The 11,874-nt window shown below is 38.5% G+C and overlaps 1 protein-coding gene across 4 annotated transcripts in view; it reads left to right on the forward strand.

Moving 5' to 3' along the window:
* LOC136839169 (equilibrative nucleobase transporter 1-like) overlaps positions 1–11,247 on the forward strand; it is a 70,382-nt gene extending 59,135 nt beyond the window's left edge. For 3 of the 4 annotated variants that reach the window (XM_067104856.1, XM_067104854.1, XM_067104855.1), the window contains exons 2-8: positions 18–297; positions 3,132–3,318; positions 7,011–7,180; positions 8,505–8,634; positions 9,021–9,299; positions 9,683–9,787; positions 11,027–11,247. In XM_067104856.1, the coding sequence (XP_066960957.1) occupies positions 40–297; positions 3,132–3,318; positions 7,011–7,180; positions 8,505–8,634; positions 9,021–9,299; positions 9,683–9,787; positions 11,027–11,226 (1,329 nt within the window). In that variant the 5' untranslated portion in view covers positions 18–39 and the 3' untranslated portion in view covers positions 11,227–11,247. The remainder of the gene's footprint in view (positions 1–17; positions 298–3,131; positions 3,319–7,010; positions 7,181–8,504; positions 8,635–9,020; positions 9,300–9,682; positions 9,788–11,026) is intronic. The other variant, XM_067104857.1, reaches the window with a different exon arrangement.
* Positions 11,248–11,874: the final 627 nt, after the last annotated feature.

Raw genomic sequence — 11,874 nt, forward strand, 5'->3', positions numbered from 1 at the left:
TATTATTATTATTACAGAACAGACACCACATGACGTAAGATGGCTTTCGCGGTGTTCAAGCAGCCAGCGTCCCTCAGGGAGATGTCCTACATTCGCCGGTGGCTCGTCTTCTTCAGCGGCTTTCTGGAAACGGCGTTGTGGTCCGGCACGATTTTCGGGTGGGCGTCCCTGGTGCACGTCCTGAAGATCCAGGGGGTCTTTAGCCACCTGTGCAGGGACGATTCCCAGGAGGGCTGGAACGGAACGTTCGCCATTTCCTTGCCCGGGGACGAAGATGAGTTCACTGTTCCGTCTCCGGTGAGTATTGAATAATAATAACAATAATATAATAATAATAATAGTAAATCAGTATAGATAGCTTTCGGGAACTTGTTCGGTTCCTCTTTTCAGTCTGACGCGTTGATGTAGCACTCCAGCCAAGGGAAGGACCAGTCAGACGTTCCAGACGACTGGCGGAACTTTCATCAGAAAACGACGGCATTGCCTGATCTATGTTTGACGACCGGTTCCATAGCGTATAAACAACTTCGCTTGTTTTGAGTCCTTTTATGTTCACTTGGTTGGAGTGCTACATCAACGCGTCGGATTGAAAAGGGGAACCGAACAAGTTCCAGAGCTATCTATACTGATTTATCTTTAAATATATGTAGGCTACATATACATAACTGTGGATTTGCTTCTCCATTTTAAGAATCATGCTACTATGAGTATTTTTAAATTATTATTATTATTATTATTATTATTATTATTATTATTATTATTATTATTTCAGCTTATGATTCCTTGCAAATTCAAAATACTGATACAATAGAGAGATCTGCATTTTGTGTTATCTCTATTGTACCTGCATTTTGTATGTGTAATGCAATACAGTAGAGAAAAAAACAAACTGGAAAGACAATAGAAATAATACAAAATGCAGATACAACGGAGATAATACAAAACGCAGACACAACAGAGATAATACAAAACACGGATACAGCAGTGATAATACGAAACGCAGATACAACGGAGGTAATACAAAACGCCGTACAGTAGAGATAATACAAAACGCAGATGCAACAGAGATAATACAAAACGCAGATACAGTACAGGTAATACAAAACGCAGATACAACAGAGATAATACAAAAACGCAGGTACAAAACAAATGAAACAAAATGCAGATACAACAGAGATAATACAAAACGCAGATACAGTAGAGATAATACAAAATGCAAACACAAAACTAACAGTACAAAACGCAGATACAATACAAATAATACAAAACGCAGATACAGCACAGATAACACAAAATGCAGATCGAACAGAGATGATACAAAATGCATTAGCAAGATGATGAAAAGGCAAACAGCTGCATAATGGGAATTGATCATGACTAACAACAATAACAGACGTGGTTTATACACCTGCGTGCATTGTGAGGTCGAGATGGATTCAGCAAGCCTTAGTGAATAGTAATCACATTGATGACTGTGATCTTCAGTTTTTTCCCTTGTTTTAATTTATTATTATTATTATTATTTTGTTTTATAATGATAACGACAGTGACGCAGTGATTGTAGAGATAATAGAGTTTTCTCTCGTTATTATTATTATTTTGTTTTATAATGATAATGACAATAACGCAATGATTATAGGGATAATGGAATTATTATTATTATTATTATTATTATTATTATTATTATTATTATTATTATTATTATTATTATTATAGTGACAACAACATAATGATTATGGGGATGATATAGTTATATGTTGTTGTCATTATTATTATTATTATTATTATTATATTATTATTTTGTTTTAATGATAATGACAGTAACGCAATGATTGTAGGGATAATAGAATGATCTATTATTATTATTATTATTATTATTATTATTATTATTATCATTATTATTATTATTTTGTTTTATAATGATAATGACAATAACGCAATGATTATAGGGATAATAGAGTAATCTGTTATTATTATTATTATTATTATTATTATTATTATTATTATTATTTATAGGTGAAATGTCTTTCAGGTAAGAAAAATGTTACCGAGTTGGAAACTATTCGCAGAGGAGTTGTAAAAGGTTTCGTGTCTCCTTTTAATAATAAGTGGTAATATTATTGATCTTTCATTTCTTACCATTAGCAAGTCTTGATCGCGTAGCTTATTCAGGCCGCCAGTTCTTACTCTCATTTTATGCTACCCGGGTATAAAAACCAGTTTGAGATTTAATAAAATGAGCACAAATCAACGATCTTTTTTGCACTAAATACCAGGCGTGAAAGGAGCAATGACCGACACGGTCGTGTTATCTTAAAAAATCATCGTTATCATCACTCGATAAGACTTAGACAGGAAAAAAATATAAACGGGAAATGGCAACAGAAGTAAGTCCTTATAAGTTCATACAAAATCATACTTCATAAGAGGATTCTTTTATGTCCCTTTTTAGAACTTATGTGTTTCCTGTCTAAGTCTTATCGCGTGATGATAACGATGATTTTTGAGATAATACGACCTTGTCGGTCATTGCTCCTTTCACGCCTGGTATTTAGTGCAAGAAAGATCGTTGATTTGTGCTCATTTTATTAAATCTCAAACTGGTTTTTATACTCGTGTATATACAATGCATAAAATGAGAGTGAGAACTGGCGGTCTGAATAAGCTAAGCGATCAAGATTTGCTAGTGGTAAGAAATGAAAGATCAATAATGTTTATGTTTTCAAATACACAGTATGCGTACGTTGTGTATGCAGTGCTCTACGAAGTATTATGCGGAATGAAGATGGAGTGCCCGGGAAAAATGCAAGTCGTGTGACTGCATGACGCGCTGCTCGATCTAGCAAGAGCTTTGTTGGCACAAGGCCAACTGGCTGTAACAGCAGCAAACTGAATGGGTGACTCTCTGGTCCGAGGAATAAAAAAAAAAAACGTACCCTGCCGCTGGTGAGAAAGAGAAGGCGGCCGTTTGGAAGACGGTCCCTCGCCTGGTGGGTCGGTCAGTCACGAATGCAGATTACATGGACATAATAACCCTCGCGTGGACTGTAGCTTTTGTATCCTTATTATTTTAATCTGTATTATTCTTTCTAGCTATAGGTTACTATCTGTATATATTTATTTTTCTATAGATTACTCGTGGGTGCAGAGCGCAAGACGAGCAGTTCGCCCTCATAGGAACCGTAGCCATGGTTCTTTATTCAACGCCAGGAATCCTCATCGGCTACGGCCTTCATCACCTAGGCCAAGCCTTCTCCAGGATCACGTCCAGTGTCCTGATCTCGTTGGGATTCGTTCTGCTTTCCCTCACCAGTGAAGGTTTGTGTGACCCGATTATTCCGTCGTGTGTCAAAGTTACCGTTGTCCGAAAATACTGATAAACTGGACATTTATTACTCATTCTCACGTTGAGAGTATTCTAGAACTTTCTGAATGAAGTGATCAGTCACATGGATACTCTGAAAACTAAACTAAAAATCACATAGAAATTTGCCCCTTTGCCCCATTTCAGTTTTCTGTAAAAGAAAACTATTGTGCCGACTTTGTCCGTCCGTCTGCACTTTTTTCTTTCTGCACTTTTTTCTTTCCGCACTTTTTCTGTCCGCCCTCAGATCTTACAAACTACTGAGGCTAGAGGGCTGCAAATTGGTATGTTGATCATCCACCCTCCAGCCATCAAAACATATCAAATTGCAGCCTTCTAGCCTCAGTAGTTTTTATTTTATTTAAGGTTAAAGTTAACCATAATGGTGCTTCTGGCAACGACAAAGGGTATGCCACCACCGGGACGAGATTAAAGTTTCATGGGCCGCGGCTCATACAGCATTATACCGAGACCACCAAAAGACAGATCTATTTTCGGTGGCCTTGATTATACGCTATACGGGCTGTACAGAAAACTCTACTGCGCCGAAGAAACTTCGGCGCATATTGTACTGGTTGTATTTTCATCCTTCATAAATGATGTTGCTGATATATTTACTGATATATTTAGCTAAAAGGACCCTGTGATCATAGTACGTTGATTAGCTTCTACATGGAAAACAAAAATTTTTTTAGATTCTTTATTCATATCTATAAAAACAGACAATTCGTGATGATATGCAGCACTGTTAACCTCATGTCAGTATATATAGATGCTTAACTGATTATTACTAAACATTTAAGAATGGGAACTTGAAAGCTGACTACCGCTGAATGATCTGTCAAGAGATCACTACGCTCGTTCTGACGTATAAGATTTTGTGGGTGGTGATGGGGCTTCAAAAATCAATAGACTTACAACCGATAATATGGTAAACCTCGTTTCGAAATGTGTCTTCCCTTGTTAAGTTTGTTTAGGATTTATCACATGTAATTTATACCCTTGCGAATTCTGATTTATCTTATGCATTTGATGTAAATTTCTGTTGAAAATCAGTATCATGTTACATCTTCCAGTGACGTTTGTAGGTTCTTAAGTCTTCGTGATCTCACCGAATCATAGCACACGAGTATTGATTTTCCGCCAAGTTGGGGTTCGTGCTGAGAGTTCGTAGATTTTCTGTCCCTGGGGATGATCGACCTTACCGCAGAACGATACTTTTCATGGCAGCAATAACAGCGCACACTGAAGCAATCAATTTTCAGGTGATGGGATCGTTGTAGAAGTTGTTGTAAATCGGGCGTGTTTTGTGAGGAAAGTGTCAAACTGACGCTCTTCGTTTGCATGGAAGTAAACTAAGGCTGATATACGTGAAAAAAAACCGAAATCAAATCCCTTGTGCTAGAGAAATAAAGGTCTTTTTCGAAATGGGACTAAAAGAATGAAAAATAAATTCCTCTAATTCTTCATAGGCTTACCGGAGATTCGAACTCGGGCCAGCCATGCTCTTTTAAAGACTTTCTGAACTAGCTGCTTTTTTCGCAAACCCATTCTTTCCAAATGTACAGACCACCTCGAAATTATCGAAATTAGCTTTTGTCACCACACGGCGTCGTAGTAATATATTTTCATTCTTTTAGTCCCATTTCGAAAAAGACCTTTATTTCTTTTTCGAAATGGGACTAAAAGAATGAAAATATATTACTACGACGCCGTGTGGTAACAAAAGCTAATTTCGATAATTTCGAGGTGGTCTGTACATTTGGAAAGAATGGGTTTGCGAAAAGGGCATCTAGTTCAGAAAGTCTTTAAAAGAGCATGGCTGGCCCGAGTTCGAATCTCCGGTCAGCCAATGAAGAATTAGAGGAATTTATTTCTGGTGACAGAAATTCATTTCTCGGTATAATGTGGGTTCGGATTCCACAATAAGCTGTAGGTCCCGTTGCTAGGTAACCAATTGGTTCTTAGCCATGTAAAATAAGTCTGATCCTTCGGGACAGCCTTAGGAGAGATGTTCATCAGCTCAGTGGTCTGGTTAAATTAAGGTATACTTAACTTTGTTGTCATGTCAGAAGTAGTAGACATCAGGGGCTTTAATACTGCGGACAAGTACGCGAGTATTTGCAAGGTTTATTGTCTGTTCTGTGGAAACTCGCTGTACAAGTTCACTGTCGTTTGTTTGTTTCTTAAGAAACTATGTATATCTTAAATAATAACAAAGTTACTGATGACTTGAATGTAAAAGTTTTAGATTGCAAAGTAAGAATATCTTTATTATTTCTTTATACACATCCTAATTGGTCGCACTTACCTGAATCTTACATATGGCAATGGCAGAAAGGTGACAGAAAATACGCTTTTAAGAAATATCAGTATTTCACCATCGAAAGCCTAAACTCTTCCTTACGAAGCGAAAAAGTGAATAAAACAAAACAAACGTCTTGAGCACTATATTATGAGATAGTCTTTTGATAATCCTTCCGCTTTTCCTCAGAAGTCTCTCTCGAGCGAAGTGAGCGCATGCTGGTAGACGTTATTTTCTTTCCGTTCGTGTTCCTGCATATCTTGTATTTTGAGCGATAAGATTCCTCCACGCGCAAGAGAACTTGGGTGAAAGTTTTAGATTTCATTGTTTCTCAGTAGCGAATTGTATTTATTATTATTGTTATATTTTTTTGGCCGCTCATTTTAAGAAGGAAGAAACGACGCAAAATTATGTAACAGTCTTCAACATTCAGTCATTTTAATTTGTAACTGTATATGCTTTAGAAAATCCTGTTGAGGTTCGATCTTCGAAAGTACGTAGATTTTCTGCCATGTGCTGGCACGTCATCTGCATAATTCCCTTAAGAGCCGCGTTTCATATGCATCTCTCTCTCTCTCTCTCTCTCTCTCTCTCTCTCTCTCTCTCTCTCAACCTGAAATTGAATGAGTAAGAAGGTCGGAGTTCCATTTATGAGTTTTTAAAAGCGGTACCTTCTTGTTATTGAGTTCCGTCTAAGGGTCTTTACCTAACATACGGAGTAATCCTTAGAATTGCCCTTCTTGGAAAGAGGAACCTCTCAGATGGCGTGATCTCTCTCAGGAGGTGAAGAAGAAGGAGAGGAAGAAGCAAAACTAAGGTCAGAGATGTTCAGATAAAAACAAATGGTGGCTCACTGATTTTGTTTTCACTTGTGTACAAATACTTCTCAGGGGATTTGAGCACATAGGAAGTTCATTAAAGATTTACTGGTTTTAGTAAAAGTAAAATTTTTTAAAATTAGGATAAATATATCCCCCTTAGATGCCCTGCGGATTGTACATGTAGCAAGAACCCTTGCTGGCATAAGGCCAGTTGAATCAAATAACTACAGCTGACCGGTATTAATAGCTGATTGCTTTAATCCTCTCACTGAAAGATACATATGCTCTTTGATGCCATATTTGTAAAGTTTCATTGAGTTATTTATTCCCTTGTTTGAGGAATCTGTAAAATCTTATTCACGGAAGAAAAAAAAAAGAAGAAGAGAAATTTGCTCAGTTTTGTTTAACTAATCATTTCCATTTCACGTAAAAAAAAAATGGGGATTTTACGGCAATATATTGGTATCCACGTCAACGCACTCTCATCATGCGAGTACGGCTTTATTCATTTTTATTTCAGCAACACCAGGTTATCTATGGGGCGGTTCGATCTTCGTGTCTGTCGGCGGGAACATTATAAGAATGTCGTGTTTGGAATTTGGGAATCTTTTCCCGGAGCGAAGAAACACCGTCATGGGAATGGTCAGCGGAATCTACACTCTTTCCGCTGCAGTCTTCATGTTCATGCAGGTAATCTCTCTCTCTCTCTCTCTCTCTCTCTCTCTCTCTCTCTCTCTCTCTCTCTCTCTCTCTCTCTCTCTCTCTCTTCAAGATTACCATTAGTTTACTGTTGAGGGACTTACAAGATTATGGTTCTAATTTCATTCCTTATGTGAATAGATGCTATTTCTAGGAAACGCTTAATCGCATTTCACATTTACTACCAATTTTCATTTAGTTTTCGTTGTCACGAATTGTCTACCACAGGTGTACCTCAGCAAGACCTTCTATGAATAATGATCCTTCTGAAAATTAGGTCTCTGAATAGAAGAGTCAGCTCTATCCTTATTTGGGCAAGTCTTGTTAATGTGTTGCCTTTTTTACAACCGATTAGGCGTAAGAATTTTCTTTATAACATTTCCACCGGTATTGCAAGCAAGCGATAATGCCAATACTCCCTTTATTAGCCATTTGACATGAAATTCCCACTTTCCATCTAGTGCCTCTACTCCCGTATTCCCACTTTCCATCTAGTGCCTCTACTCCCGTATTCCCACTTTCCATCTAGTGCCTCTACTCCCGTATTCCCACTTTCCATCTAGTGCCTCTACTCCCGTATTCCCACTTTCCATCTAGTGCCTCGATTCCCCTATTCCCACTTTCCACTAATGCCTCCACCTTCCGTATTCCCACTTTCCGCTAATGCCTCTACTCCCGTATTCCCACTTTCCATCTAATGCCTCTACTCCCGTATTCCCACTTTCCGCTAATGCCTCTATTCCCGTATTCCCACTTTCCATCTAATGCTCCTACTCCCGTATTCCCACTTTCCGCTAATGCCCTTACTCCCGTATTCCCAATTTCCATCTAATGCCTCTACTCCCGTATTCCCACTTTCCATCTAATGCCTCTACTCCCGTATTCCCACTTTCCACTATTGCCTCTACCTCCCTTATTCCCACTTTCCGCTAATGCCTCTACTCCCGTATTCCCACTTTCCACTATTGCCTCTACCTCCCTTATTCCCACTTTCCGTTAATGCCTCTACTCCCGTATTCCCACTTTCCACTATTGCCTGTACCTCCCGTATTCCCACTTTCCGCTAATGCCTCCATTCCCGTATTCCCACTTTCCATCTAATGCCTCTACTCCCGTATTCCCACTTTCCGCTAATGCCTCTACTCCCGTATTCCCAATTTCCATCAAATCCCTCTATTCCCGTATTCTCACTTTCCATCTAATGCCTCTACTCCCGTTATTAGCCATTTATCACGAAATTCTCGCTTTCCGCTAAAGTTACGCCTAGATCATTCAAGTCTCTCCTGGTGTGACGTCATCCTTTCCTTCCCCACAGTCTGCTTTCGAAGCCGGCTACAGATGGAAGATGATCTGCCAGCTAATGGCGGTCGGGTCAAGTCTCATCGTCATAACAACGATTTTTATCCCTTGGCATCACATCCCCCACGACGACGATGAAGAAGCTGGTTGGTTGAAGGATGTTATTTTTGATGCGTTGTTATGAAGTGAAGGTCCTGTCATCATCCTTTGTTTTTGTTTTGTAGCCTCAGTTGCTGGCTTTTGTATTGCATTCGTTCGCACATTGTTTTGTTCTCTGCTTTGACTTGAAATTCCTTATCTGTTCTTCGTAATATTGTAGTTAAGCTCACTTTTGTTGTTTACAGTTATTGCTCACTATTATATATGGTAAATATAACATTAGTTTAAGTGCCAGCATTTAAAGCACCTGAAAAATGTTTAATCCCTTGATTTGTTTAAATGCTCATTTAAATGCTAAAAGAAGTTACCTACAATTTGGAGTTCACTATACCTAGACGCATGACCTAATTTTTTTCGTATATATTTTCTCAAGATTACGACCAGCAGTTGGAATGTCTCGCGGCAGACACTGACAAAGACGGCAATAAAATGAAAGACGGAAGAATCAACATGTCAGCCTGCGAGAGAAATATCTCGGATGTCAGCGCGGGGAAAGCCCCACGTTCCCGCCAAATTCCCTTGAGCAAGAGCTTGTTCTCCGTCTCCATGGGACTTCTCCAGTTCTGGCTCGTCAGCAACATGTTCCCCATCACCATTTTTGGGACCTACTTCAACTCTTGGATTAGCAGATTCTCTCGAAACATCGAGGAAGGTCTGGAGCGAAAATTTTTTTTTATTTTTATTTTATTATTGTGATTTTGTTCTTTTTCATTCCCTTGTCTAAGTGGGTTTGCTTCAAATTTATATCTGGTCTTAGTTACAGTTTTGAATTTTTTTTTTTTTTTTTTTAGTTAACATTTCTATATCTGAAGCTTAAGAGAAGTCTAGCGTGTGGTATGATTTTTATGCAGTTTCACTAAATTTGAGTACAAGAAAATAAAAATAAATATTACAGGAACTCTTCCTAAATGAAATGAATAAGAAACTCAAACGTTTATAAAGTAGTTTGCCCTCCCCTTCCAAAAATTATTTCGTTTAATGTTATTTAACCAGTTGATATATATTTTATTAAATTAATTTATTTTTCTTTTCCAGCTGCGTACTATTCCAGGCTGTTTGGTTACGCCAACATATTATGCGCCCTGGCTACGCCTATTCCAGGTTCCATTATTGACGCCCTTTCGGCATACTTCAGAAAGAGTTGAGTCTGTTTGAATTCTTATTCTCCAGTATGAAATTATATTGATAACCCCCTGAGTGACGAATGTTAAGATGATCATAGTGGCGATGCAGACATACTGTACATGCATACATCATACATATGCACTTTTCACAAACACAATTTGCAAATGATAAAAGCTAGATCAATTTCTGTGTTGCTTTTAATTGATGAGTAAATTGCCTAAAAAATTGCTACTAATTTATGAAAATATAATAAACCAATTGGCCAGTTACAACCCTCTTAATCTGGTCCCAAGTTCCTCGTTGGGCGAGTCGGTAGAGTTGTCGGCTAGCACTCTACTAGGCCCGAGTTCAAGTCTCCGGCCGGCCAATGAAGAATTAGAGGAATTTATTTCTGGTGACAGAAATTCATTTCTCGGTATAATGTGGTTCTGATTCCACAATAAGCTGTAGGTCCCGTTGCTAGGTAACCAATTGGTTCTTAGCCACTTAAAATAAATCTAATCCTTCGGGCCAGCCCTAGGAGAGCTGTAAATCAGCTCAGTGGTCTGGTTAAACTAAGATATTATACTTAACTGGTCCCAAGTGGAACTTAGCTCGCTCATCAATAATTTCTTATTTGTCCATGAGATATTACCGTTTACCTCGTGAGTCACTCGCCACCATCACAGGTGTCCCTTTACCCCTCTCCCTCTCGGGCCATAGGTGACTGTTCGCATACATAATTTGCAAATGATAAAATTTAGATAAATTTCCATGTTGCGTTTAGTTGATGAGTAAATTGCCTAAGAAATTGCTACTAATTTATGAAAATATAATAAACCAATGGGCCAGTTACAACCCTCTTAATTTGGTCTCAAGTGGAGCTTAGCTCGTTCATCAGTAACTTCTTAATTATCCACGAGACATTACCGATTACCTCGTGAATCACTAGCCACCATCACAGGCGTTCCTTTACCCCTCTCCCTCTCGGGCCATAGGTGACTGTTCGCATACATAATTTGCAAATGATAAAAACTAGATCAATTTCTGTGTTGCTTTTAGTTGATGAGTAAATTGCCTAAGAAATTGGTACTAATTTATGAAAATATAATAAGCCAATGGGCCAATTACAACCCTCTTACTCTGGTCTCAAGTGGAACTTAGCTCGCTCATCAATAATTTCTTATTTGTCTATGAGACATTACCGATTACCTTGTGAGTCACTAGCCACCATCACAGGTGTTCCTTTACCCCTCTCTCTCCCTCTCTCGGCAGGTAAGAAGGGCTTGGATGAAAAGGTGGCGAACGTGCAGGCAACAATTGCGCCCATGATGTTCGTCTCCCTCACCATAACAGTTCAAATCTCGTGCTTCTTCTTCTTCTCGTCTTGGGCCGTTTATGTGGCCCTTTTCTTCCTCATCTTCAATCGCCCTGGGTGTTTGGGAGTTGGGATTCCCTTCATGAGAGCCAGGTAGGGAATTATCTCGGTGTTTATTCTGTGAATAAGTCACACTCGAGTTTGTTTTTGCTAGTTTTTTTTTTGTGATTTTCCAAGATTAAAGTTAAGATCAGATGAAGATGGAAGTTGTGTTTTTAGTAAATATGGTATCCTCATATATCAGCGAATTATTAAAGAAAATTTATTGCATCTGTATCATAACGAGAGAGAGAGAGAGAGAGAGAGAGAGAGAGAGAGAGAGAGAGAGAGAGAGAGAGAGAGAGAGAGAGAGAGATTTAACGCTTCTGTAACCTCATAACCAGAGAGCGAGAGAGAGATTTAATGCGTCTGTAACTTCATAACGAGAGAGAGAGAGAGAGAGATTTAATGCATCTGCAACTTCATAACGTGAGAGAAAGAAAAAAAAATTTAACGCATCTGTAATTTCATAACGAGAGAGAGAGATTGAGTGAGATTATTGCATCTGTAACTTCGTAACGAGAGAGAGAGAGAGAGAGAGAGATTTAATTCATCTGTAACTTCATAATGAGAGAGAGAGAGATTTAACGAATCTTTAACTTCATAAAGAGAGGGAGAGAGAGATTTAATGCAGCTGTAACTTCATAACGAGAGAGAGAGAGATTTAATGCAACTGTAACTTCATAAAGAGAGGGAGAGAGATTTA

The sequence above is a fragment of the Macrobrachium rosenbergii genome, chromosome 6, assembly GCF_040412425.1.
Source record: "Macrobrachium rosenbergii isolate ZJJX-2024 chromosome 6, ASM4041242v1, whole genome shotgun sequence".
NCBI classification, from domain to species: domain Eukaryota; kingdom Metazoa; phylum Arthropoda; class Malacostraca; order Decapoda; family Palaemonidae; genus Macrobrachium; species Macrobrachium rosenbergii.